General features: G+C 57.1%; 1 protein-coding gene across 2 annotated transcripts; it reads right to left on the bottom strand.

Moving 5' to 3' along the window:
- Positions 1 to 3,063: 3,063 nt before the first annotated feature.
- Positions 3,064 to 27,964, bottom strand: PTK7 (protein tyrosine kinase 7 (inactive)). Of its 2 annotated transcripts, none has more exons than XM_042809416.1 (20): positions 27,917 to 27,964; positions 13,860 to 14,153; positions 13,110 to 13,212; positions 12,466 to 12,656; positions 12,193 to 12,340; positions 11,034 to 11,164; positions 10,561 to 10,827; positions 10,236 to 10,369; positions 9,805 to 9,940; positions 9,572 to 9,691; positions 9,167 to 9,316; positions 8,755 to 8,905; positions 8,339 to 8,466; positions 8,002 to 8,205; positions 5,166 to 5,321; positions 4,765 to 4,997; positions 4,420 to 4,500; positions 4,188 to 4,339; positions 3,929 to 4,107; positions 3,064 to 3,777 (listed from the first exon to the last, which is right to left on the bottom strand). In XM_042809416.1, exons 1-20 carry the CDS (start codon positions 27,945 to 27,947, stop codon positions 3,617 to 3,619), a joined length of 3,150 nt encoding a protein of 1,049 aa, XP_042665350.1. In that variant the 5' UTR covers positions 27,948 to 27,964; the 3' UTR covers positions 3,064 to 3,616. The 2 variants fall into 2 exon arrangements, with proteins under 2 accessions (XP_042665350.1, XP_042665349.1); XM_042809415.1 differs by lacking the exon at positions 27,917 to 27,964 and adding an exon at positions 14,231 to 15,057.

Here is a 27,964-nt window from a genome sequence, read left to right as displayed (position 1 = left end):
CCGTTCCCGGCCCCGGCCTGGCTCGGCAACATCGCGGCGGGTCGCGTCGGGCCGGGCCGGGTCAGGCCGGCCCCGCCATGGCCCCGCTCCGCGCTCACGGCCCCGCTCCGCCGCCCCCGCCGCGCCGCGCCGCCCCCATATAAAGCGATACAATGTTGCCTTTTATGGAGAAGCCGCTCCTTATATGGGGCGAGCCGGCGCCCCGCCGGGAGGCGCCACGCTATTGGCCGCCGGCAGCCCGGCGCCGCCGCCCATTGGCTGCCGCCCGGCGGCCGATTTGCATACGTTCCGACCGCTTTCGCGTCACCCGCGGATTGAAACATGCACGGCGCTCTTAAAGGGGCAGCGCGCCGCACGGACGGGGCGGGCTGCGCGGGGCGGGAGGGAGGGGAATGCGATTCATCGCCCCCCGCGCCCGCCTTCCCTGTCCCCGTACCCAGGAGCTACTGTCCTCGGAGGGACCGCAGAGCCAGGCCGAGCCTCCAGCTACACGCTTTGCAGAGCGCTTCCCTTCCTCTGCTCAGAGTCAGGGAGAGCCATTGAGGCACAGGGAGGCTCTAGGCCACACGAGTATACACACAGAGTGCCAAAACATCGTGTCTGCAGGACAGTGTACAGCCACCTCTGCCACCTCGGGAGGAGGGATGGGAGCTAGCTGCCTCCATCCAGCTGAATACCCAGACAGCTGTAGGAGCTCATCTAGTCCATCCCCAGCCCAGCCAGAGTGCTGCCATGCTGCCCGCAGGCCTTGTGGCATAGGGGTCTCTGCCCTCACTCCCAGCCCTCGCAGCCGCCTGCTCTTCTCTGGGTACAGCCTCCTCTGGAGCAATGTGGCAGCCGAAACAAACACCCCCCCTTGGCTTCCCCCCAGCCGTGCTCCTCCAGTGAGCACACATGCCATTTATAGCTCCCACAGGGCGCTGGGGCTCACATGCTTCCCATCACATGCCCTGGCTGCCCTGCCCCGGGGCCCAGTGCTGGCCACACCTGGTGCAGGTGGCCCACGAAGGGCTGCTCCTCTGTACCATATGTGGTAGGCAGGTTCCCTGCTCAGCATGGGTGTGCAGACACCGCATGCACCAGAGCTGGGTTTCCCTTCATACTACTCTTCAGGCCTGGAGCTCTTGGGCTGAGGGGTGAGCCCCTCAGAGGCCTCAGGCCTGGTCTAAGGGATGTGCTCAGAGACATCTATGCTGAGGCTGGGTTGGGGTGGCAGTAACAGCCCCCTCCTAGGCCTCTCTAAATGGGAATGACAGGGAGACACAAATCAGGCAAAGCCCTCAACAGCAGTCCCACAGTACCTGACAAGAGCAGGGTAAGCTAGGTGCTGGGCACAGTCCTCCTACAGCTGCTTGCGTACCCACCAGCAGATAGGCTCCGAGCCAGGCTGGATAAGAGAGCTACAACACGTGCTAGCAGCCAGGCTAAATCAGCAGCACCTACTCAGCAGACCAAAGGAATCCTAGCAGTCTTGGTTTAAGCTTAAGTGCAGCTCCTGAGCCACTCCCCTGAGTGGGAGGTCCCAGGTGAGGCTGCTTTGAGCAATTTGGCCCCATTGGCTCCCCACAGGGCCTTAATGCACCCACCCAAGCACCACGGGGCAGTAGAAGAAAGCCGAGTGAGCAGTGGGGTGAGCCTGTGCCCCATGGCACTGCTCATGGACCTCTGGGCGTGCAGGGGCTGAGGGCAGCTGGGGAACATTACAGCAACAACAGCTCTCAAGGGCATGTGGAGACGCAGGGCCCTGGAGATCCTTATGCTGCAGGCATTTGGCAGCTGGGACAAGGAGTGCCTGCTGCTTGCACCTCGTTCTGTGCCATACATGCTTGGGGTTGGGGTTGCTAGGTGGCCCCTTGCTGTAATGCAGCCAGCCATGCTTCTCTCCAGCCCTGGGTATAGCAGGCTGTCTTCCTTTCCCAAGGCTCTACGTTCCTTCCACTTGGGTTTGGGCAATGGGACCCCATCCCTGTCAGCTGTCCAAGTCCTCTCCTCCAGCAGGGGCTGGAGTGGGATGCTCCAACAGCCCGCTCCCCTGTGCTGCATTTAGCTAGGGCCCTATTTGTTCAGCCCGCTGTTTCCAATTAGTTTGGCCAACATCTGCCTTGTCCCCGAGGATACAGAGCTTTTTCATGACATCACTCCCAAAAATACACAGCCCCAGCCCCCAATCTTTCTGCACCCTCTGGGTCTGGAGTTTGTCCTAGCTCTGGTGCCTTCCCATACGCACGTGGTGGGCAGGCACTGGAGCCCTCGCCATCTATCGGGGTGAGGCTGAGCACCCTATCCTGACACTGCTTCCCATAGCTCCAACTGCTCGTGTCTTAAACAAGGGCAGCAAGGCAGGATGCACACCAAAGGGGTGCTTACTGGATCTGACATACGGGCTCTGCTACGATCCACTGGAGAGGACTCCAAGGGGAAACTGAGGGCACATCCTGAGCCCTCCAGCCACAGCGGCTCCTGCTGTTGCACTCAGTGCCAGCAGCTGCATTCAGGCCATTTGGAGGAGCTGTGGAGGCAAGGGGTCAGGGTGCTGACTGCCAGAGTCCCTCAGCTGGCTGCAGCCACATCTCAGCTCCCCATGGGCTTTGGTGTGCAGTGGGATGCGATAGATCAGCTTGATGGTTGGACGTGATGATTGTGAAGGTCTTTGACAACCTACACGACTCCAGCAAATTTCCAGAAGTGAACCCTTCTCATGCTCTGCATGAGCCTTCCCCTGGCCAACAGGAGATCCCACACACTGGACCATCGCTCCATTGATGGTCAAAACATAGCCAACTTCAAGCAGGTTGCTCAGGGCCCATCCAGTCCAGGGCTGAGCATCTCTGGTGTTGGAGAGCTCACAGCTTCTCTGTGACTCACTGCCACGGCACAGGGGACACATTTGTCATGCTGCAGGGACTGCCCCAGCACAGGGCTTCTCCTTGCCAAGAGATGCACAAGATGTAATGGCAGGAATCTCCTGCAGACCTGGGTTCCTGACCCCAGGAAGAAAGATGAAGCAGGCAGTGACAGCAGTGCCACCAAAGCCACCGAAAAAAGAGAGGAAGAAAAAAAAAAAAAAAAAAAAAGCCTTCTTTATTGAGAGCAGCACATATAAACCCAACAAAACCCAACCATTCTTGGCTGCGGTACCCTCCGCTCAAGCAAACAAACTAACCCACTCTAGGCTGCGTTCCAGTAACAGAAATACTATGGTGGGGAGGAGGCAGCGTGCCGGGGAGGGGGGAGGAGGAGGAGAGCGCTGCCCCCAGGAGTCGTACAAAAAAAGGCACGGGGAAGGGATGTGGGGAAAGGTGGTGGAGCGTCTCCTTCATATGCCAGGCACTTCGGGTTCCTGATGGCGGGCCCATGCCCGCAGGCATGCCTAGCACAGACGGACGGACAGATATGCACGTGGCGAGCGGGGAGGGCGAGCCCGGTGCCAGCAGCCCACAGGCTTTTTGGACCCATGGAGGAGAGGGGTGTGTGAGGGGAGTACACTGGCTTGTGCTTTGAGTCCAGCAGCCGCTGGTGCCGTGTGTTGGGGTCAGGCTCAGCGAAGGCTGCGGGAGCGCTGAGGGCAGCCGCAGAGCCCCCGCCTGCCCCGCCGCATCCTTCCCCAGCAAGGTGCTCAGGCTTTGCTGTCAGCCGGGCTGTCCCCGAGGGCGGCTGCGAGCTCACTGAAGGAGGGTCGGTCCTTGGGGCTGGGCGCCCAGCAGCGCTGCATCAGCTTGGCGAGGCGTGAAGGGCAGCCCTCGGGCTGCGGGAGCTTCGTCTTTCCTGATTGCAGACCTGGCAAAGAAGCAAAAGCCAAGGGGATGTTTCCCCTCTACGGGGAGCGAGGAGCATCCACCACACGGACCCTCAGCCCCATGCCCATCACACGGCCTGGCTGGCCCCAAGAAAAGGACGGAGGCCAGAACACGAGAGGCACACCGCATACCTGCTAGGACCTCATCATCCGCCAGCGGGGCGTACGGCATCTCCCCCTGCGTGAACACCTCCCACATGAGCACCCCGAAGGACCACACGTCTGACTTGGTGGAGAACTCGTCCTCCAGCACGGCTTCGGGCGGCATCCAGCGCAGCGGGATCCAGGCCTGGCGGAAGTGGTAGTACTCGCTGCCAGCAGGACAGTTGGAGGTGGTGAGTGAGATGGGCACCATGCCGTATCCCCGCCCCCCGCCGGGATCCCGGCTGACCTGTTGTACACATCCTTGCTGAGACTCAGGGCTGAGACCTTGACCTGCCTCTGGGCGCTCACCAGGCAGTTCCTGGCCGCCAAGTCCCGGTGCACGAACCTGCCGTTGGAGAGGTGCTCCATCCCCAGGGCCACCTGCGTGCAGAGAGACACCTGGCCCCAGCGAGATGTTGGCACAGGCAGCCCTCCCCAGCAGCCCCAGCGATGTGGTGCTTTCAAAGCCACACGCTCACCTTGTGCTTGGTGCTGAGGGGCTGCGGCTTCAGGGACTCATCCTTGCTCTTGGAGATTCTCAGGAACTGCTTCAGGTCCCCCTAGGAGATAGACAAAAGCTCAGAGGCGAACCAACGCTCATTGGTCCCCATACTGTCTAGACATGGTGAGCTCACAGGGAGCCTTGTTTCATGGGCCATGGCCCTCCTGGCAAGCTAGTATCTCCCTAAGGGCTAAGGTCATGGCAAGCAGGCCCGTGCTTCCAGAAGGTCACCCATGCTCCAAAGGGCTTTCTATCCCACCAGCCCTAGTCTCCCCTGACAACGATCCACATCAGGCTCAGGAGCTGCTGGCAGGACCCTTACCAAGTCCACATACTCCAGGACCATGTAGTGCGGCTCAGCCTCACGGCACAGCCCCAGCAGTCGCACCACGTTGGCATGGTTCAGCTTGCCAAACATCTCTGCCTCGCGCCTGAAGTCCAGCTGCAGCTGCTCATCCCTTGTCTGCAGGCTCTTCACCAGCACCAGCGTTTCGCCCTCGCCATCCTCTGCACCTTTTGCCTTGGCCAGGAAGACTTCACCGAATTCCCCCCTACCTGGAAGTGCAGAGCAGCACAGAGGGATACAGCATGCATTAGGACAGGTAGCCTGGCAGCAGCAGGACCTTCTGTGCCCCAGTGCACTGAGTTTCCTGGCTGGCACACACACTGGAGGTTAGACCAGGAGTTTCATGTTGGGAAGCAGGACAGGGTGGCCCAGCATACCCAAGGTAGTGATTGTCTGCAGGTTGGAACGAGGGAAGTGCATCTTGTCAGCGGCACTGTGCCGCTTGCTGGCCCCAGAGCTGCTGCCCAGGTTGGTCAAGGCCACCTCCTCCTGGATCTCTGCTGTCGTCTGCCCATTCTGCAGCAAAGTACCACCTGCAAGGGATGTACACATGGCTTCAGCATCCTGCCAGGCTGTGCCGGCAACATCACACTGGGCACCAGCCCCTTCTGGACACCTCAAGCACCCTAGCCTGCTGCCTAGCCCCACAGAGTACCCTCCCCACAGCTGCTCCCTGTGGGCTCACGTCTGGCCCCACCTCTGCCAGCCCTGAAATCAGATGCTGAGCAATGGCTTTGGTCCCAGAGCCAACTAGCCCCATCTGGCCTTGTCTGTCCCACACCACGCTGACATCCCCCAGGGGTGGCTACATCACAACTGCCTGTGGATAGAAGTCTGCACAACCAGAGCACATCAGACATGAGGTGGAGTGGGCCCTGCCCATGCTAACATCCAAGAAACCCTTGGGTCCATCTGACCTGACCCTCTGCTCCTGTGATGCTTACCTCCTTGTAACCTGGAACCCGCCACACCAGGGCAGCTTGGACTTTCTTTTACCACCTAGATTAAAGCAGCACTAAAGAGTGCTGTCCTTACAATTAATACCAGCAGACTTTATGATTAGGAAGCCCACCAGAAACTTCCCTGGGCACAAAGAGAAGCGAGTGAGCAGCAGAAATCTTTACTGCCATAAGAAAGCAGAGAGATCTGTGTTTGTAGCAAAGAGAATGTGTAGAAAGCAAACGGTGTCTTTTTGTGCACGTACTGCTTGGATCAGACCAAGCACTAGGAAGCAAAACTTTTATGAGCTGAATGTAAAGTGCAGAGCACAGCACTGAGCTAAGGTGACACACGTGCAGCATCACCGTGCATTGCTGAGAGCACTCCATCTCAGCTTGCCTAGTGGCAAGCAACAAGAAAACACCTGGTCGTACCTGGCTTTGCCATGGGCAGGCTGGTGCCATGAAGACTGAGATGTGCTAACTTCAGAGCTGTGGCTACTGACACACTGTCCTCGCCCACAGGCTGGAGCAGTGCTTGCAGAAGGCCACAGCAAAAAAACACCATCTGCCCAATAAATCAAAGCTCCGTACTACTTGCGCTCACCCTGCTTCTATGCTAATTGCCAGCAGCACAGCACTTACAGGCTGTTTGAGCCTCTGCTGTCTGCGGCAGTGACTGATGGTGTCTCAAGACTAGAAGCCCGAAGCCAAGAGGATGATACAAGACCACTGCAACCGTGCCAAGAAAATACCAAAGGCTGCAGAGCAAGGGCTCTGCTGCTGAGAGACAGCGCCAGTGGGTGGCAGTGCTTTTGAGCAGACATCCCCATCTTTCACAGAGCTCTGACAAGACAGGTGATAACAAAGGGACCACGAGGGATGAAGTTTCATTTGGGCATCCAGAAGTATTAAAGGGGAAGCAAGCATAAAGCCCTGCTTTGCCCACCTGCCAGCACCATGTGAGCACCTCCTGGAGAAATCAGCGTGTGCCAATGTGGAAATTCAATACTCCCATCAGATTCCAGGGCGGTTAACCTCCCAAATACCCTCCATATTCACCCAAAAAAGCAGCAGAGTCAGATGGAGGGACACTGAGGAGGAGCAGAGGATGCACATGCCACATCCATGAGGGATGTGACCTCAAAAGATGACCGACTTGTTAGGAATACATCGATTTACAGAAAATCCATGGAAAGCAAATCTGTGGCCACCTCAAATCCACAGGAAGGTTCAATCTGTCTGGCACTGGCAAAGCCAGCTGGTATCCAGGCAGGGAACTCCTATCACCAGGTGCAGCTGAGATACTTCAGGTCACCTCGCTAACCGGGGACCACAGCACAAGTGATGCTGGGGGTCATTCCATCGGAAGGAAAACACAAACCACTTCTCCAAGGGAGGCTATGGAAGTGACAGAGAGGAGTGCAGACATCTGTGCAGCTGAGCAAGAGCTACAACTACTGAGGACACAACTCTCTGAGAGTTAACCTAGTTCCACATGAAGGGAATAAGAAAAGGCAAAGGCATAGAAAGAAAAATATAATAAAGACAGATTAAAAAAAAATGAGAAAAAAACAAAACAAAATAGGAAACAAGAGAAAGGATTCAAACAAATCCTTTCCAAGGAAGAGGATGATGGCCAGAGTCTGCTGGCACATGGGCTGTCTGCAAGTTGTCCATGTGAAGAGCTCGCAGAGGGGACAGCACTAGAGCACAGAACTGCAGAGGAGCATCCTGGCTCTCAGAAGGTTCCACAGCCAGACTTCTCTTCTGGAGGTTTGGTTCCAACTTCAAAGAATCCATACAAGAGGGAAAACAGCTGACAAATGTCTTTGTGATATTTTGCCAGGACCTCACAGCAACTGCCAGAAATCAGGCCGAGGCGGCATGCTGGAGAACTGGTGCAGGAAGAGGTCCAGGGAACTACACAGGAAGCAAACTTGACCACTCCCCATCACTCAGAAGTCCTCCCTGGGATCACTGACATAAGAACAAACATGATGCCCAAGGAAGAACTAAAGCAGCTTTTGGAAGTGAAAATGATGCTGCAGAGGTATCTTGGGTTCAGGTTTACAGAAGACCACCTTTTCCTGGCCTATTTCTCACCTGGCAGAAGCTTCCTGCCACCAGCCACAGCCGAAACCAACAGCCTGAGACCCTAAGGGTGAGCAGCAGCCCCTTGTGCCCCAGGAGCTCCCTGCTCACCCTCATCCGCTCCACCTCAGTGCTATGGGGCTGCCAGGGAAGCCCCCACCATCGAGAGTGATGGCCTCACCGTTCAGACACTCCATCTCGGGCTCCTCGCCCTCCGGGTGCTTCTTCAGCCTCTTGGCTTTCCTCCGTTTCTTGCAGTAGAACATCAGCCCCAGCACAATAATAATGTAGGCGACAGCTGCTCCCACCGACAGCCCGATGGTCTGGATCATTTTGTAGGGCGTGTGGCTGCCGAGTCCCTCATCTTCTTCTGCTGCCGGCTTGTCTGTGGGACAGAGAGCACCAAAGCCATCAGGGCACAAAGGCATTTCCCAAACCCTCCTGGAGAATGTGCTGAGGGAAGCAGTGGGGCCCAGGACGGCAGGAGGCCACGTCCCAGCACTGGGCACCTCCCTCACCTACAACATAGAGGAAGGCCTCGCGGTGCTTGATGTTGCAGCTGTTGCCGGCAATACAGGTGTATTTTCCAGAGTCCTCGGTGGTGACATCGTAAATGACCAGGGAGCCATTGGGCATGATCTGAATCCTGCCAACCACACAGAGCCCTTTGCACACATGAGAGGGCACAGGCAGGCTTGGGGCACCTGCAGCCTCGTATCCCTAGGACAGCACTGCCTCATATCCCTGCTGTAACAGTTCTGCATCCCATGCCATGCAGTGCCCAAGAACAATCAACAAGCTGAAGCTAAGAGAGCCCAGGCCCCCGGATATGGAGACAACTGACTGTGTGCCCTTCTAGCTAGGGACAAGGGCTGAATCCTGTCCCAATTGGGACAGCTGAATCCTTGGACAGGATGGAATGGAGGCTGTGTACCTGGGCAGAAGCTTGCTGGGATCCAAAATCTTGTCTTTCCCTTTCCACTGGATATGTGGCACGGGGTCCCCCTCTGCCTGGCACTGGAACATGGCTGTGTGCCCCTGGTACACAGTTGTAGGCTCTGGTTCCAGCTTGAAGGTGACATAAACTGGAGGCAGACAGGCCGACATGGAGGCTGTCAGCTCCTGGGAGCGACACTGAGCACATGCAAGAGGGCAGGGCCAGCACAGCAGCATGGCACGTGCCCTCTAGGGTTGTACTCAACACATTGGCAAACCAGATACTCAAGCAGCATGGGGCAGAGCTTGGGGTCAGGCCAGACATCTCCTCCCTTGGAAGGACATGCCACCTACCCAAGTGCCACCCAGGAGCCCCAACAGAACAGGAAAGCTTGCTGAAGAACCCTCACCTGCCACCACCAGCTGCACAGTGGCACGGATCTCACCCTGTGGGTTGTTGGAGGCAATGCACGTGTAGTTTCCTGAGTCGCTCCTGCTCACCTTGTGGAAGGACAAGATGCCAGCTCTGTGGCTGACATGGGATGGCAGGCTACTCCCATCTGCAGGACGGCAAGAAGAGGGATGTAGCAGCCACAGGTGATACACTGTGCCACACAGCAGCTTCCCCCCATCTGAAGTGGGCCAACACAAGTTCAGAAGCCATATGGACATGGTCCTGGGCGAGCATTTCTAGGTGGCAGTGCTTGAGCAGTTGGAGCAAACAGCCTCCAGAGGTGCCTTCCCATCTCAACCATTCTGAGAAGCTCCTGGTATCCATATAAAAGACAGACAGATCCCATCCAAGTCCCCTTCACCTGTTTTAGTCCACTGGATGGTGGGTTTTTCCCGGCCAGTGGCTGAGCAGGACACCGTAACCTCCTTGTTGAACTCCATGCACTGCAGAGGCTGGGGCGGAGGGGTGAACTTTAACTTCTCTGCAAGAGACAGAGGTGCCGTTAGGTGCCCTGGCCACGGGAGGCACCAAAGGCTCTCCTGCAGGCAAGAGAGCTCCCTGCATGGAATGGACACCAAGTGCTTGCCAGCATACCTAGCACGTGCACCCGTGCGTATCCCTCGATGCTGCCCGCCGGCGTGCTGCTCACACACTTGTACATAGTCCCATCATACACCTCCACGTTGTTGATGCGCAGCGTCCCGTTCTCTGAGATTTCAAAGCGTGAGTCCTGCCCAGAGATGGGGTAGGGAAGCAGAAACGACAGCCATCAGCGCTGGGCTCAGACCCTGTCTGTGGCACTCTGTCAATCCAGGGCTTGGCCACACCAAGTCCTAAATAGGGGCAGTCCTGCACAGACCCATTTCTCCAACCACCATCCCTTGAGCACAAGGCTGGCTAGGGACAGCCCTCTGAGCCCCCAGGTGCCAGGGGGATGGAGGTAGAGTCCCGAGCAGCACCAGGCATTCTGGACCTGAGCACAGTGAAAAGAAAAGCAGCCATGGGGGCTTGCCCTGTCACCTCACCTCAGAGATGGAGACGCCATTGCGGTACCAGGTGACTGTAGGTTTCAGGGAAGCCTTGCTGAGGCAATGCAGGTATCCTGGTTTGCTCTCCTCCAGCTGGCTGTCCTTGGGCATCTCCACCCACTTGGGTACCGCTAAGCATGGAAGTGAGGGGTCACACAGGTCTACTCACCACCCCTCCATCCAGCCAGTACCAGCTTGGCCAGGATAAGCAGTTTGCAACCAGTCATGAAACATGCAGGAATGCCACATCCCACCCCAGCTCTCTCCGACCACCCGTTCAGCCCCTTCCAATGCTCCCAGCCCTCCTCAGAAAGCTGCCTACTAGCCACGGTGATGCTCAGCTCCTGTTTCTTCTCCCCAGCCTTGTTAGCAGCATGGCACGTATAGGTCCCCGCATCTGCCTCGGTGATGCTGGTGAAAACGAGCTGCTCTGCCTCTTGGTACACCCTGCCAGCAGTGGGGACCCGCTCCTGGTTTCTCTCCCACCAGACCTGGGGTGTGGGTACACCCCGTGGGGCAGCACACGACACACGGTGCCCCTGGTTCGCCGTCAACACCTTCGGGGAGAAGGGTGCCATCTCTTCGATCTCTGAGAGGAACAACAGACAGCAGGGCTCAAACAGGGCAGTGTGGCCATCCTGCCAGCATCGCTGTCCCCACAGGAGCCACCAGCCAAGGGAAAATGTGCACAAGCTATATGTACCAGCTTACCGGCCTGTTACTATGTGATCCCACAGCTCAAGAGGGTCAGTGCAGCTGTGAGACCCACTGCCCACCCTGTCACCAGGACCTCACCTGCCAGCCGCAGAGTCGCCTTCAGCACGAGAGCTTTGCCCTTCTGCCCATGGCCAATGCACTTGTAGACACCGGTGCTGCGGGCCTTCACCTGGGTGATCAGCAGGGAGCCATTGGCAAACACAGTTGTCCTGGGCATGAGGGGAGAAGCAGACCTCAGGAGGCGTTTCTGCAGGACGTGGGGCAGAGCCAAAGCCCCGTGATGTCCCACAGCAACCCACAGAACAAATGGGGAGGTCTTTGTGCCAAACCAAGGCAAGGGAAGCAGAATGAAGGAGGAAGTGAGATGCATGCTTCATCAAGGAGATGTGCTAAGAGAAGTCTTTTCCTTGGAGCAGAGCTGGCTTCCAGAAAGATGCACCCCAAAATGAGCCAGCTCCAAAAGATGGCTCAGCCAGGAAAGGGAAAAAAGGGGCACAAGGTGGCGCCCAGGAGCTGCCAGGCCATGGGGCATGTGGCCCCAGGTGGCACAGCTTGCCTGGCACAGTCCCTCTGAGACATCTCTGGCCCAACATCCCCATTACAGGCAACCTGGCTGGGCTGGGAGATGCATGGGGATCACCATGCATGGGCAACCTCTGCAAGGACATCCTAGGTTGCAGGGATCACAGCACACATGGGTGTTTGGGGCCCACAAGTGTTTCTGGCTTTGGGAGTCACCACATGCAGGCAGCTGGAGCTGCAAGACAGCCATCAGCCCAGTGAACTGCCACGTGCATGCTGGAGGCTGGGAGGCATCCCTGAGCCTGGGGAACACCACTTGTGGGTATCTGGTACTGGAATGTGTCCCTGGCTCTGCGAACTGTCTTGAGTGGGTGTCTGGGGCGCTGGCTCCATGAATCACCACACACAAACATTTGTGGCTGGGAGACATCCCCAGTGCTGGGGATCGTCACACACAGGCATCTCAGACTCACAGCCTCACAGATTTCCTCAGGAACAAAGCATTTTGTAAGTCTTTCGCTGATGAAGGCTCCACATAAGGAACAAGGCTATGTCAAACCCAAGTCATCCAAGCTGAGAAACCAACTCTCCAGTGGCCAGCCTGATGTTGAACACTTGCCCTTGGGCACAGCCAGCATTTGGCCTCTCTCATTTACTTCTGGTGCCCCCTCCCCACTCTTCCCAGCCCTGCCCACATCACTGGGGTCCCTGTTACTTGGATCTGTTGGTGATGGGGCTGTCTTCAAAGAGCCACTCCTGCGTGGGAGGGGGCACGGCTGCAAACTGGCAATCAAACATGGCCTCTTCGTTCTTGGTCACGATGAGGTCCTGCGGGACGATCACCGCCTGGGGGAAGCTCTCATCTGCAGCAACAGAGACCACCAGAGGGTAAGAAAAGCAGAGCAGCCCGCAGCTTAACACTGTGCTTCAGGAAACCCAAAACAGAGCCCCCGGCCCAGGCAGTGGGGACACTGGGGACACGACTCACCGATGATATTCAGTGTGAAGTTGTCCTGGCTGCACACGGAGCCAACAGCGCTGCGGGCACAGCAGTAGTAGAGACCGTTGTCATCGGGGCTGGCGCTGCGCAGGGTGAGGGTCCGCTCCTTGCTGCTGACAGAATAGGTGCCGCGGCCGTCGGGGAGCGGAGCGCCGTCCCGAAACCACTGCCATGTGGGGCTGCGAGACAGGGGCGAGAGGGTGAGCGGGCGCCGAGCGGCTGCTGGGCTCCCTGGCGAGTGGGTGTGCGGAGGGGACAGCCCAGAGATGGCCCTTTCCCTGGCTCTCCGCTCCCACCGCTGGCCCCGACACACACACGAAGCTATGAGACATGCAGCCAAGTGGACGGGACATGATCGGAAAGCGACGGAGAGTGACCGCAGCACACCAAGCAGCGCAGCGACCAGGCTGTGACAGCCCGTCCTTACTGTGCTCCTCGCTACGCGGCTCCGAGGAAGCCGTTTGCCTTCTCCCCTGGTGCTCGGCCGCAGGCTCAATCCTGCTTTTCGCCTTCCCTAGACTCTACTGCGTCCTCGCAGGAGAGAGGAGGAGAGAGAGACAGAGAGAGGGGAAGAGCGCGCGGCGAAGGCGCGGGGGGACCTCCGGCCGGGCTCCTTGGGAGGCAACCCTTACCGCGGGTGGCCGTCGATGTGACACCGCAGCACCACCGTGGAGGAGGGCTGGATCTCAGCTGCGCTGGCCGGCTGCTTCAGCACCACGCCGCCCGTCTCGATCCCTGCGCGATCAAAGGAAGCCTCAAGCGGCTGGTTCTTGAGCCCAGCTGGGTGCCAACGCAGGAAAAACCAGGCAGCTTGGAGCAAAGGGACACCACCCTGCAAATGTCTCTCTCTGCCCTGTGTAGCTGTTCCTTAAGGGATGAGATGGGCTCTGAAAGGAACTGCAGCGCTCAGGACACGCTTGGTGCTGTAACATCCCCATTTCATCTATACAAATGGGGAAGGCAGCATCTCTGAGAGACTTGGCGACATCAGAAGATGTAAAGGCCTAGAAGGCACGACGGATGTGTGGGCTGGAGAGGCATCATTTAGGTTGGAAAAGACCCTTAAGATCATCAAGTCCAACCGCCAACCTAACAGTTCCAACGTATGTCTCTAAGTACTCCAGACACACACTTCTTAAACACCTCCAGGGATGGGGGCTCCACCACCTCCCTAGCAGGCTGTTCCAAAACCCAGCCACCCTTTTCCTGAAGAAATTCTTCCTGATATCCAATCTAAACCTCCCCTGGTACAACTGAAGACCATTTTCTAGCACCCCAGTTACCTGGCCTCAGTCCTTGTCCAACTATCACCCCACACACCAGCAGGCATTGCCAGTCCCACACCCTCCCAAGAGAGCACCGTGCCCTTGCCCCAAACTCACACTTGATATTGAAGGACGCGTTGGCTGTGCGAGCCTCCTCTCCGGTCTGCACGTTCCTCGCCACGCACTGGAAGCTCCCAGCATCCCGATGCCGATCGACAGCAGCAAACTGGAGGTTGCTGCCTTCCTTGAAGCGCTGCTCCGTGTCCTGGATGGGGAGCCCGTTCTGCAACCACTCAAATTCCACGTAGGTCGGCTCCTCCACCTCGCAGCGGAGGATGGCACTGCGGCCATGCAGGGCGTCCTGTGAGTACGGCTCCTTGGCAAAACGGATGGCTGCCTGAGCCCCCACCGCTGCAGGACAGAGAAAGGAGGGCACACTTAGAGCACGTGGATGCGCAGAGAGCAGTGGGGAAGCACCTGCCACTCACACTGGTCTCTAGTTTCTAGCTGAAAGTGCAGCATGAGGAGAAACATCTTCCAAAGCACAATCCCCTGTAGAGCTCATCAATCGTGGCTACTCCCGCACCTACATTCAAAGAGGTTTGGTGCTCTAAGTTTCTCACCTCCCAGCAACTGTGGAGAGGGCTGCTTTGAGCCAAGCACAGGTCCATGGGGTGCCAGCTGTGGCTGCTGTATGTCCAGCCTGCACACGGAGGCATCTCACAGCATCCAGACTAGGGATTCTGCTGCCAAAAAGCTGGATAGCTTCTTTTGGCAGCTCAGGGATTTGTTTGCACCCCTCCTGATCTGCTTCTCTGGGACATGCCCTAAGCCTTAACCATGCAGCAAGATCATCCCAGAGCAGAACACATGAGCTATTTCCAGGCTTTCCTCAAACCCTCTCTCCTTGGGACCACGACTCTATCTCACATACTCAGAAATTACCTAGCAAAAAACTGCTCTGGAACAAGGATCACCCCTGGGAATGAACATAGCTGCTGGAGCACAGCGCAGAGCATCTACACTTGCCAGCCGAAATCTAAACTGGAAATTGCAGTGGCTGACCACAGAGCCCGATAGCGGCCACGGGGTGGCTCTGGATGGCTGGAAGCATCTCTTTGCAGGGAGGAAGCAGGCCACTAGCCCCAAGCCCCACCCAGCTGTGAAGCCTGAGCTCATTGAGCAAAAGACACGAGCGAGCAAACCCATGCTGCAGCTTCCTGCGGCGCTGGAAAACCCAAGCATCCTCCCTCCAAACAACAAGCCTCAGTGCCTGGGGGACCTGCAGACAGCGCTCACTGTGGCTGCTGGGGACAGCACCAGCATTCCGCTGTCCGGCTGCCGCCTGGCCGCAGCCAGCCATGCAGGCGCTCTGCTCTGGTTACCAGCTGGCCGCAGAGAGGCGAGCAGACAAAGGGCAATTCAGCGCACGCCGATAGCTGCAGGGCTGTGCTCCCAGCACTGTGCTCTGTGAAGAAGGAAGCCAAGCCAGACAGATGTCGAACATCTTTGAAGTGCTCTCTCACGAAGGAGAGGAAGAAAGTGGCCGGAGCGATGCGCTCCCAGCTCTGCACGAGGACAGCTCTGCAGAGGGACAGGGAACATGGACAAAGCTCGGTATGAGTTCCACAGGGGAAGCACAGATTTGGTAAGATGTTAGGAGGCACTGGGATCCAGCTCCCTGGTGAAAAAGGAGGAAGCATTTGTGTCTTCCAACCTCAGAAACGGACGCAACCAGCTCAGGTCAGGTGAGATCCATGCCATGAACAACCTCATCGAGTGCGCCTGCCAAAGCAAGCTGGGATAAGTAAGCATCAAAGCGCAGTAAGAGCCAGAGACCTGTGCTGTGTTCTGACAGAGGCATCCAAAGTGCCATGGAAACACTGGCTGCATAAGCTGGAACCCAACGAGTGAGATGTGGGCTGTAAGGAAATATGGGATGTGGTTTAGCAGCCATCACGGTTATGGGCAACAGTTGGACTAGCTGACCGTGGACGCCTTTTCCAATCTTAATGATTGTATGGGTAGCAGCTGGATATGGAACAGCCATTTGGAAGTAGAAGACACCAGAAACCCAGAATTGGACACTCTCAATTCACAGAAGCAGAGCCCAGTGTTTGGAGCGGGGAAGCAGAGCCCTCAGCATCGCTGTGGCACAGCAATGGTCACACAGGCCTGAGCTGCTGGAGTCCTCCAGAGTGGCCCGAGTTGGCAGATGAGAGCTCCTGCAGCACCTGGGTGGGGGCAGAACTGGCTCCGCTCTGTCTGATCAGACGTCTCCACCACGGCGTGAGACTTCACAAGCTAATCCAGGCTGGGCAGCATCGCCACCTGAAAAAATACTCATGCAACACCACTTCTACTATGTGCACAGGAAGCCAGCTCAGTAAACCCAAGCCAGAGCAGAGCCCTTCCCTCGTAGTGTGGCTGGGCCCAGCCAAGCAGCTCTTCTAAATGCGCGCGCTGGCAAGCACCAGTGAGCTGCATGTGCATGTGACACAAACCATCCCCGGCTGGGGGAAGAAACCCTCAACACATGTTTCTGGCCTAAAATCATTCTAGCTGTGGCTGCACAGAGCTCTTCAGGAAAGCTTCAGCCCAGTTGGATAAATGTGGTTTTAAACTCAGCACGCTTGCAAACACCCAGCGCAGTTTCACCCACGGTGTATTTAATGGAACCATGGAAGCTTCCAGGTGAGGCAGCTGACGGAGGTTGAGTGAATGGTGCAGGAAAGCAGCACTGGTACCTGTGGTCCCCTGGTGGCATTGCCAGACCCCAAAAAAGGGGAGGGACAGGCACCAGTGGGAAGAGGAGAGGATGCACAGCTCCAAGTGCATCCTCACAGCAAGGATCCAGATCCAGGAACACAGCGCCCTTCATGCACTGAGATACTGCCCTGCTCAAAATTAGTTTCATCCCTTTAAGGTTGTAAATGGCAAATTCCCAGGAAAACACCCTCACGCAAACACTTGCATTTCTGGCTTGAATTGCCACCAAGCGGATCTCAGTGCACCTTTTGGGCTTGGGATGTCCCCAAGACTTGGCCCCTACACCTTCCTCCCAAACTCCTCCAAGCCCATCTGGCTGCTGCAGCTCTGCACGAACCCAGGCGGCCAGGCAGCACAATCCCTGCTCCGCCTGGCGGGCCGCATCTTGAAGCGATCCGAAAAGATCATTGTCTCCCTGACTAACGACATCGCTGGGGAATGCAGCCTCGACCACAAAGCCCTCAGCTGCTGCACAGCCCTGATCCCTGCCGTGCCTGCAGCTCACCTACAGCCACGCTGGGAAGCAGAGCTGGGAGCGGGCAGCAGTGCTGCATGTCGCTTTGGGACATCCATGCCTCTCCCCACCAGGGGCCACCCATATCGTGGCATCAGTGAGCTGGGCAAGCTCTGGGTTGAGGACACAAGGGAATAAAGAAAGGACTCATATTATTCTTTTTGACCCCCAAAAGCCTAGGTTAGCTGGCTCTTGAGACACCACGGCTGACGTAAGGATGTGAGTAATCCCAAAGCTGCTGGCCACCAAACATGCTAAAGGCATGAGAATAGGAATTAGGAAAAGGTTTTAAGGTTTCCTGGTTTGGAAAGGTCTGTGGGGATTCTGCAGCTTGCAGCTAGGCCACAGCAGTGCTATCCTGCAGCCTTGCCTCCCAGAGCGATTCCGCAAAGTTCACCCTGCCTTTGCCCTGCCACATGTGCAAGCCAGCTCCTTTAACGCTGGGTATGTGGATGAGAGGAACTACAATGCATCTGCAGCACTCAGGGCAGCAAAACACAGAGCATACACACTGCATGCATCCTCCCCACAAGGGAACTATCTTCTCCCATCAGCAGGAAGCTCCACATCTGCTCAGCTGAAGAGGGCAAAAAAAGAAAACCAACACCAAAGGTACCAGGATGCAATGGAAAGAGCTGGGTGCAAAACCAGCCAGCTCCTCCAGGGAGTTGTGGCACAGGGCACGGCTGCCTGGCAGAGAGGACCTCAAACACTGCAGAAGGACCTGGGCACCCTGCAGTGACCACTTTTCTGCAGAGAGGAGGTACTTCTGGGCACGTCTTTTTTGTAGTGCGGCACTCAGACCGCTGGCAGTGCTGGTGGTGAGGCTGTGCAGCACACAGCAGAGGGGACCGCCACTCCCCTCACCTGCTGGCAGCGTGGGGCCTGGTGCCTCCAGGGTACAGCTGCCCCTTCTGGCTCCAGGGCACACAGGTGGCACAGCCATCAAGGCAGCACCCCCCAGAGGCAGCCTTCATAGGAAAAGAGCATCCAACCTCAGCAGAAAGCACCGAGCGGCTCGCTCTCGAGTCCCATGCCCCAGGGAGCTCAATGTGGGACGGGCATGGGCAGCCCCAATCTCAGGATCAAATCATCTCCATCGAGACATGGAAAACCACCCTTTTCTCTCTCTCCCCCCCATGGAGGTCCATCACTCCAAACAGCCAGCAGCCATTCTTTCCTGCCAGCAGCGCCTTGCCACCAGGCAAGAACGGCACGCCAGCATCTGCTCTTTGTCCTGGCAAGGCTCTCAGTGTGTGCAGGGCCCTATACAGACCTCCCATTCACGGCTCGAGCAAGCCATGTGTTTCCTGGCACAGTTCATTACAAACACGCTCCTGTAAATGCAGATTTTTGGCACGGAACGACACACGGGTCAGCTTTTCATCCCCTCCTGGTCTCAACCACGGAGCCAGCACACTCACTTGCACCAGCAAGGCAAGAAAAAAATCATTACAGCTGAATAACACAAGCAACTCCACTGCCTGGTGGGTTGGTCCCTACAGCCACGTAAAGCAGCCGCTCAGAGCGCGCCTGCTCCGTGCACAGTCTATTCCACTGCTTAGCAGATACTGCAGAAACAGCAGCCAAGCCAAACACCCAGAGAGATTTGCATCTCCAAATGATTTCCAGCCAGCACGTTCCTCTCTGCAAGAGGCTCCAGTTGAGAAAGCCTCTCAAATGGGTCGAGTTGCAATAAACCCCTCTCCCCCGCCAGGCCAGATGGAAATGGTTTGATGCAGGCAAGGAGCTCCGAGCATGGCGAGTCTGGTCTGAGCAAGCTCGACATCTGGAACGCCTTTGGGCACCCATCATGTTAGCCTTTTAAAACCACAATGCGTCCCACTCTAGTTAAAGTAAAAAGAAAAACTTGCCTCGTGCCTGGGAAAAAGATTATCCCTATGTGAGTCACCAGCACAGCTGGACGGGTCCAACCCCATGTTTCCAAGAGATGCTGTGCTAGAGTGGCTCTGGCTTCCAGCACCAGGAGCTCCAAGGGCAGGCCAAGACAACGAGGGACGCAGGAAAACACTCTCTCTTTGTCCCTTTGGCCATGCCACACACCTGGGAACCAAAAGGGACCAGAAATTGTTCCAAGAGTCCTGTCGCAAAGCACCCAGATATGCAGCCTTCCAAGTGGGATTTACTGATCCAGAGATAAAGCAACCCAAGTTCAAAGTACACACAGAGGCATCCCAATCCTGTAACAGCTGGAAGCATCTGCTCATCTCACAGTACATCCCACAGTTTGGCTTGGGTCCCAGATGAAAACTGCAGAGCTGGATCACTCCTTCCTCACCTCCATCCCTGTGTGACAATGCAAGACTGCATTTGCACCAGACCCGGGCCACCACAGAACATCACGGCCCACAGCAGGAACCCTGCAATGCACAGCAGATGCAGGCCCTTGTTTGGGAGCATCTTGGCTCCCTGCAGAACATTGAGCCTCAGCTGCTCCGTGGTGGGGACCACAGCACCTCTCCCCACCAACCTCCGCACACAGGGCAACCACCAAGAATTCCACTCAACCCTTCTAATCAAGCTTGAGAATTAAGAAAAAAAAGAAGCAGAAAAAAACCCTATAAACATGTAGTGCAATTCCCATTAGCCTCCCCAGCACTGTTCAGAGAGACTGGGAGCTGCGGGGATTCTCTTCCCCATGGCTAGCAACTCTCCCTGCCTTTCCAGGGCCCATCCTCAGGAATGGCACAGCCAAATTTCTGAGCAGTTATTGCACGAAAGCAGAACAAAGCCACCGGGGGGTCGAGGGCTGTAAATCAGTCATGGAGTGAACATGGAGGCAGTGCTCACAGCACTGTGCTGGGGGCAGCTGGCCGTGGGAAGGGGAACAGTCCACCCCACGCAGTTCAGAAGCAGGAACAGGAGCTGCTCAAACATCCACTGTGGGAGAACATCCCAGTACCAACCCAGAGAAAGGCTCTGCACGAGGACCAGCTTACCTGCGTGGCCTCCAGGCAGCAGGATAAAAGCAGAGCCACCCAAAACAACACAGCTGAGGACAGGGTGGTGGTGGGGAGCGAGGTCCAGAACAGCACCAGGATCACCGCTCTGAACCCACGGAGTGATGAGGCCTTTCTGGAAGGTTCCTCCTCACTCTCAGAAAGAGCAGGGCTGCTCCCAGTCTGGTGGGACAGCCCGCATGCTAGGCAGGTGGTCTCCAAGGCCAAGGGATTCATTAGCAGTCTTGGTTTGATGGCGGATGCCCAGCACCTTGCTCCTGCAGTGGGGATGCTAGACCGAGCCAGGGAATCCCAGCAGCTACGGCGGCTCCCACAGCTGGCTTGGGCTGCTGAACCAGCACAGTTGGCCTCGGTCAGAACAACTCCCCAGCCATCTGGAAGGCAGGCTGACACTGCTCTGAAACATGCCCTGCACGCAGGGCTGTGCCCATCCTCCTGGCAGCTGTCACAAGAGGATGCCTGGGCATCCCTGGTGGGAGCAGCTCCAGGGAAAGGATGCAGTGCACAGGGCTGTGTGGTGGCCCACAGCCACTCAAGCCCAGCTAGCCTCACACCACGAGGCACAGATCTCCGAGCCCACTGCCCCTGCAGTGCAGAGGATCACCGCAGAGAAGTACATCAGGTGCTGCCCGACCTTCAAGCTGAAGCCAGAGCCAATACCACCAAGCCCTCGAGACAGAGCAGCAAGCAAGATGAGAAGGCCGCAAGCCTGGCGGTTGGAGCTGGAAATCCTGCTGGCTCAATTAAACCCTCCTTAACGGCCCGTCAGCCAAAGGCTCCCGCGCAGACCTCGTGTCGGCTGGGCTGCCAAGCCCCAGTGAGGAGCACGCATGCTTTGAGGGTGACTCAGCACCAGCGCTGAGCTCACTGCACCCACTGGTGCTGCCAACTGACTCTCCCAGGCGCTCTCGGAGCCCTCCAGCAATTCCCTGGCCTCCTCAGGAACGCTGATTTACGGCTGACGCGTGCTACCAGCAGCACGCAGCAGGTTGGAGACACATCTGGTCTGGGTGGGTTGAACAGAAGCCAGCAGAATGCCCAGGTGGCCAAGAAGCCTGCATCAGAAATAGCATGGCTAATAAGACTAGAAGGTGAGCGTCCCTCTGCATTGGCTGCACCTCGAGTGCTGTGCTCAGTGCTGGGCCGTCACTGCAAGAAAGACATCAAGGGCTGCAGCGTGTCCAGAGAAGGGCAGCAGAGCTGTGAGGGGTCTGGAGCACAAGTGTGATGGGGAGCGACTGAGGGAACCGGGGATGGTCAGTCTGGAAAAGGACAACAGGAGTCACTGCTCTACAAATGCCTGAAAGGAGGCTGCAGCAAGGAGAATGTCAGACTCCTGCCCCAAGTGGTGAGAAGAAATGGTCTCAAATTGTGCCAGGGGAGGCTTAGGTTGGGCATCATTAAGAATTTCTTCATGGAAAGGGTGGTCAAGCACTGGAACAGGCTTCCCAGGGAAGCAGCAAGTCCCCCTCCCTAGAGTTGTTTAAGACATGTGTGGACGTGGCACTAAGGGACATGGTTAAGCAATGGGATGCAGTAGGTCTGATGGACAGCTGGACTTGGTCATCTTGAAGGTCCTACCCAAGCCAGATGATTCTGTGATTCCACGATCCTATGAAGGCAAGGCTTTCTGGCTGACACAGCAAGGCTGTTTTGTTTCTCTCCCATTAAAGGAAACACAGCAGACAGATGTCAAGTAAAGTCAGGATGAGCCATGTGCTCCCTGCACTGCGGCCTTGAAGTACGACAAAATGCTTCCCCAAAATTAAGCGAGGACCCTCGATAATGCAAAAGTCATTACCATGCAAAACCCTTTTGGTGGTGCAGGAGAGCTCAGGTGACAAGGAAGGGCCAGGAAAGTCCTGCCAGCACCAGAGATGGTTCAGGGCACAAGGAGAGACCCTGCAGCAACCAAATTGCATTGCGTCATCTTCATTTGCTCAGCACAGAGCAGAGGAGCGGAGGGGAGGCCTGATGGCAGCTGCAGCTCCCCCAGGGAGCGGAGGGCAGCGCTGAGCTCTGCTGTCTGTACAGCGACAGGGCTGAGGGAACGGCATGGAGCTGCGTCAGGGGAGGGCAGGTGGGGGTGAGGGAAAGGCTGTGCCCCAGAGGGCGGTGGGCACGGCACAGGCTGCCCAGGGCAGTGGGCACGGCCCCGATGCCGGAGCTCAGGGAGCGCTGGGACACCGCTCTGACCCTGGGGCTGGGGTGCTGTGTGGGGCCGGGGGTTGGGCTCGGTGATCCTCGGGGGTCCCTTCCAGCTCGGGATGTTCTGTGATTTTATGAAAGCTCTTTGTCAGACCTCGGTATTTGCTGTTGATTGTCATGACTGCTGATTTATTCATTCACTGCTGGTGGCCTCTGCCTGAAGCTCTCCTGTTCTCGTTAAGTCACACACCTCATCTAATCTCTCATACGAAAGTTTGCAAAATGAGTTGGGTCCATTCCAACTCCAGATATTCCACAATTCTACGACCACTCAAGAACTTGTCTCATGATAATCAGGACCAGAACCATCTAGGCCTGAAAAGATCTTCAAGATTTCCAAGCCCAACCACGACACATGACCTGCCAGGTCACACTAGCATCATGGTAGCTCTCACTGCTGTATCTTCACACCCTCTCACTCTGGCTCCTGTATCCCAAATCCAGCCAAGAAGGACTTTACAACAGTGCTGCATGTGTGGAGGGAGCCCCTGGCCAGGGCTTCATGCTTTCTTCCCTTTCTCATCTTTTCCAGCAGATGATGGGAAACACCAGACTAAGCTCTACAGAGCTGCCTGGTGCTCCCCTTCAGCAAACAGGAGCCCCAGCCAGCCCAGAGAACAGAAGCTCAAGCTGCAGAGATGAGAGAGGGATGTGGGGGGAGGAGGAGGAGGAGGCCAGGACAAGGGAAACATCACAAGGAGGGGAAGCGCACAGCCAGGAAGGCTGGCTATTCCATCACCATGCAGGCGCAGAACAGCAGCTGCTGCTGTTGGCCATGGTGCCAGGCTGGCAGCTCACTGCCCAAACCTACACCCTTGCCAGTGAGACCTCCCAGGCCTGCCTGCTGGAGAACGACTACATTTGGCACCAAAGCTACTGGGGTGAGCTGCTGTACTTCAGTGCATGATGCCACCTATCACACCACAGGGAGGAAAACTGCCCAGACTTGCACTGGCCCTCAGATGCACTCTGCGAGGATGCCTTGCTGAACTTGCTTTCTGGAGCAGGACAGGCAGAGGGGTTCCTTACCTGGCAGACCCCAAGGTAGACATGGCTCAACTAAGGCTGCATAAGCACCCCAGGAGCAAAAGAGCAAGGGGACAGCAGCTGAGGGGCTCATCAGGAGGAGGTGCAGACAAGAACTTGCACTGATACCAGCACAAGGAAACACCTTGGCATCCCCCTCCATTCTGCCACCCCTGTAGGTGAACGGCGTATAGAGGCTCTGAGCCCACCCAGAGCCATCCCTCCAGCCTCAAAAGGAGAGTGTGAAGGGATGGAGTCAAAACTAGGCTGGAGCCCAGGCTGTACCATGGGTCCACCTTGAGGTGAGCTAGCCTCTGAAGCATCCTGCTTCTCCACTTGGTTTCATGCAGGTTTGACCTGTTTGCTCCTCTTCCCTTCAAAGGCGAGAAAAGCTCCTGGGAAAGGCACTCCCGACGACACACCAGCTCTTCCCAGCAGCCAAAACATGCCCCGTGCTCCCAGCAGCACAGGAGACAAACGGAGCTGCCAAAAGGCCACTGGGGAGAGACCTGAAAGGGGCTCGCTCCACCGGCTGCGGCGGTGCCTCTCCTGTTCCTACAGGCTCACAAGCACTGTAGGGACACTAATCAACACAGACTGCCACGCACTGCCTGCTCATTCCCATTCTTTGTCACTCTGCCTGCCTCCTGGGCATGAAGCATCACCCACACCTCCCCATACCTGCCTCTCACCACACCCCGCAGGACTGCAGGCTTCATCTCGCTCCTTCTCTTTCCCCATTGGCAGAGGGAACAGAAAGGAACAGATCCGTGTTTATTTTCATCAGGGCCAATTATGAACCTATATTAAAAGCCACAGAAATAGGTAAGTAGACAGAGAAGCTAGTATTTCCTGTGCTCATATAATATTAATTAAAAGGCAGTTTCTCTATGAAATACTGCTACATTACCTCTGCTAAAAATGGAGAAAAGTCACCGTGTGGGAAGAAGACGTAAGCAGAGCACTTTCTGGAGTGCTCACAAATCAATAACTATGCAGAATGCTTGCTGCAGATACACCCAATGCAAAGTGCCGAATTACAGAAAGGCCCAGAACTTCTATCCTAAAGGTCTCTGTGATTTCCAGCAATCACCTAGCAATCTCAGCAGCCCAGCTCTGATATCTCATTCCCCACCAGTGGTGGCTTGGCTCCCAGAAGACACAAGAGATGCTATGAGTGGATGTGGACACCACGGCTCAGAGCCGGGCAACAGCAGAGCCCTCAGTAGTTAACCCAGTGGAGAAGTCACATCTGTCATCTCCATAGCTAGCCTTTCACTTGGAACTTGGCTAAACATCCGCTTGAACCTGGCCGGAGGACACAGAGCCCTCTAAATGCCTGGATGACACCCAGCCATCGTGGGGCTACAGGACAAGGCTCATCCTGGGGACTGGCATTTCTCGGAGCACTCACCACCTCAGGATGCTCCCAGACTTTCAGTGCTCACGACAGGCAGCAAGGCGGGAGAAGAACCAAGGAAAACAATGCGCAACATGCAGGAAGCTCTGTTTTCTTTGGTCTGCAATGATCTGCACGAATCTTCAGCTGCTGGAGACGACTATCCACACTGGCCCCTCTCCAGGGCAGCTGCAGCCTCTCCTCAGCAGCACGAACTTCTCTCTGCTCCCAGGGATGGTGTGGGAGAGCTGCACGCGCAGCCCTGCACGGAGCCCTACCAGCCAGCTGGTTGTCCTTCTTGTTCCTGCTGGGAAAGACAAGGAACACCACCTCTCCTCCCACTGACACGGGCACTGCTGGTGGCTGCCACAGAGCAGGCAACGGACCTCCCTGGGGCTGCAGGGACACACACCAAAGCACGCCGCACAGAGAGCAACAAAGGCACTTGCACGCCACAGCATGTCCTGCCTTTAACCATTTGGAAAGTCGCTGTATGTTTTGGAATCAAAGGCTTTCTTTGTGCTCTTGAAGAAGCCAACAAGCCATCCTAATGAGGAAAGTGTTTATCTGAGGTCTTAAGCAACACTGTGCCTATTTCGTGCCAGCACGGTGTTTGACAGAGAGGACAGCCCAGCCTGAGCTGCCCACTGGCACATTGGCCTTGCCCTCTGCAGCCAGGAGGAGGCTTGGGCTCTCCATGGCGCCGATCACACCTTAGGTGCTGGGTACAGAGCTGGAGGGCCTGCCGTGACACTGGCACTATACAGGCTGGCCTGAACTGCACCCAGCAGCATTCCTGGCCTCTAGGATGGAAGCTGAAAGGAGGTCGCTTAAATCCCAACTGTATGACACTGTGGTGTCATAGAATCATTACAGTTGAAAAAGATCTCTAAGGTCATCTATTCTGATTGCCAACACATCACCACCGTGCCCACTAAACCACGTCCCTCGTCTTGAAGGAGCTCCCAGTCCCATCACCAGCCCCAGGAGTGCTGCTGCTTTTCCCAGCCCACACCATCTTGCTCACCAGAGCTGGAGGGTTCACACAGCCAAAAGCTGCTGTGCCACCTGGTCTCCCAGACAGGAGTCTGCCCATACCAGTTTCCCTGCAGGACACAAAGGCTGCCACAACCTGTCCTGGACTCACGAAAGTCTCCACCACCTGATATCATGGGTTCAATGAAGGCACTCAGAGGCCCAGCAGAGCACACCCCAGTCCACAGGCACCCAAAACTCAGCAGAAGCCTGCTCCGTTCAACCAGGGCTTTGCTTGACACGAAGGGAGGCCAGTGGTAGTCCACCACCTCGGCTCTTGAAAGCTGCAAGCTGCTCTGAGTTCCCATTCCCTCTCTGCTGCTGGGACAGCACGCATCGGTCACCTCTCATAGGACAGGAGAGCTGTCTCTTCCACGTGTAGGCAAGGATTGTGTCTCCAAGAAATGGCAAGGCTTACACTGAGACTAGAAGCACTGCACGGCTCAGCCTTTTAAGCTCAGGAAAAACATTTTTGTATCAAATAATAAAATAAAAAATTAAAAAAATGCTGGCACTCGGAGTGAGGAACAGAGCCGGAGCAGAAGTGAATGAAAAGCACATGCGCTGCAGACCTGGCTGCCAACGCAAATTGATGCTTTGAAACAAAGAGCACTTGTGTTTGGCTTGTGGATCTTCCACGGCTCCTCGGCAGGGGATGCACAGATGGGAAGGAAGCACAGGTAGAGACACGGCGATGGCACTTGCTGCCTAACGCTTCCCCAAACAAAGGCACAGCCCAAAATGGAGTCCCTGCTGTGACCCGTGGGGCAGCAATGGCTCATCCCCATCCCGTGCTGAAGGGGAGCGTGGGACAAACCTCTGGACAGCACAATCCGGATCACAAAATCACTAAGGTTAGAAAAGACCACTAAGATCATCGTGTCCACCCACGGGCAGCGCCCTGACCCACACACACCGCACTGCTGCGGGCTCACCGGGGACACCTCCAGACGTCGACAGCAGCCCCACGGAGCGCCTGCCGCCCCGCAGCAGCCTCACCTGCCACCCACCGGCTCTCCCACGGAGCCCCGATCCTCGCAGCCCGGCTGCAGGACCGCTCCCCGGGCACGCCGGGGCACGAGGCGCGCCGCGCTGCAGCCCCACGGCACCAGATAACATCTGCTTCCTGAGCGGGAGCACGGAATTACCGAGCGGCAATCGGACGGCCCCCAAACATCCCGCGGGCACGGAACGGGACGTGGCAGCGGACCACCCCGGTGCCCCCAAACCAACTCACTGCCGACCGCTTTCGCAGCCCCCGATCGCAACGCCCCGCAGACGGGAGATGCTCTCCGCTCCCCGAGGTCCCGACCCGAGGAGGGGAGCGTTTCCCCGCGCTCACAAAGGGCACGTTTGTACCCGCGCCCGCTGCTAAATGCGCGGTTGTTCCGAGCCGCCGGACCTAGAGGGCTGTGGAAACACCCGCTGCTCCGCGGAATAGTTCGCATTCCAGCTCTGAGGGCTGCGCTTGGAAACGCTCAGAGAGGAAGGAGTGTTTATTCACCGAGAGAGGTGTGGGTCCGGCTATTGACTTAGGCCCACGTGTAATTGCCGGAGGACGGCTTTGATCTCCGCGGCTTGACCAGCAGATGAATGGCAAGGAAGGAAAGAAAAATACCAGTGTCAGGTTCCCCCGGCAGATACCCGCAGCCGGGCCTCACCGCCCTCGCGTCTTTGTGAAGCGCCTGGCCGCCCGCTGCCTCTCCCCTCTCCCTTCCTCCGCTCGGTGGCCGCGGGGGACCGAGATCCGGGCCGTGCGCCCAGCGCCAAGGGGACAGACGGGGACACGCGGGGACCGGCACAGCGCGGCAGCCGCAGCATCCCCACGGCGGCGGGAGCGCCGGGAGGCAGATGGCAGCCCGGGCTCAGCGAGCAGAGCCGCCCAAGCGCCTTAACGCCGGATCTCATCCGTTCGCTCCTCTTCTCGGAGGTTCTCTCCTTTAGGAGCTGGAGGCCCCGGCAGAAGGACATCTCCCGTTCGGGATTTTCTGCCTCTCCAGAAGCGTCGACTCAGCGAATAGCTGCTCCGACCGCAGAGCCGTGCGGAGCCGCGCACACCCTGCGGGCCGCGGTGCCACCCGCTGCGGGCAGAGCGCGGCCCGGCAACAAGCGAGGCGCCCCCGGACGCGGCGCTGCCCACCGTCCACCCCCCAGCGCGGGGCTCCCAGGGCGGGGCGCGCAGCCCCCGCAGCGCCGCGCGGAGCCGAATCCCGGGCTGTCGGAGCGCCGCGCCGGTACTCACCGAGCAGCAGCAGCGCCCGCACCGCCGCCATCCTCGCCCCGCGCCGCT

Source organism: Centrocercus urophasianus, unplaced genomic scaffold (genome assembly GCF_019232065.1).
Source record: "Centrocercus urophasianus isolate 14NV4802_14NV808 unplaced genomic scaffold, USGS_Curo_1.0 seq_1196, whole genome shotgun sequence".
In the NCBI taxonomy this organism is placed as follows: domain Eukaryota; kingdom Metazoa; phylum Chordata; class Aves; order Galliformes; family Phasianidae; genus Centrocercus; species Centrocercus urophasianus.
This window is presented reverse-complemented; position numbering and strand designations above follow the sequence as displayed.

Excerpts from the sequence above, each read along its gene's own strand:
- PTK7 (XM_042809415.1), bottom strand. The coding sequence starts at position 14,276 with ATGTTTCTCCTCATGCTGCACTTTCAGCTAGAAACTAGAGACCAGT. Across the intron at positions 11,165-12,192 it reads CCCATCACCAACAGATCCAA|GACAACTGTGTTTGCCAATG; the intron begins GTAACAGGGACC and ends CCTCATGCCCAG. Across the intron at positions 4,501-4,764 it reads TCCTGGAGTATGTGGACTTG|GGGGACCTGAAGCAGTTCCT; the intron begins GTAAGGGTCCTG and ends TCTATCTCCTAG.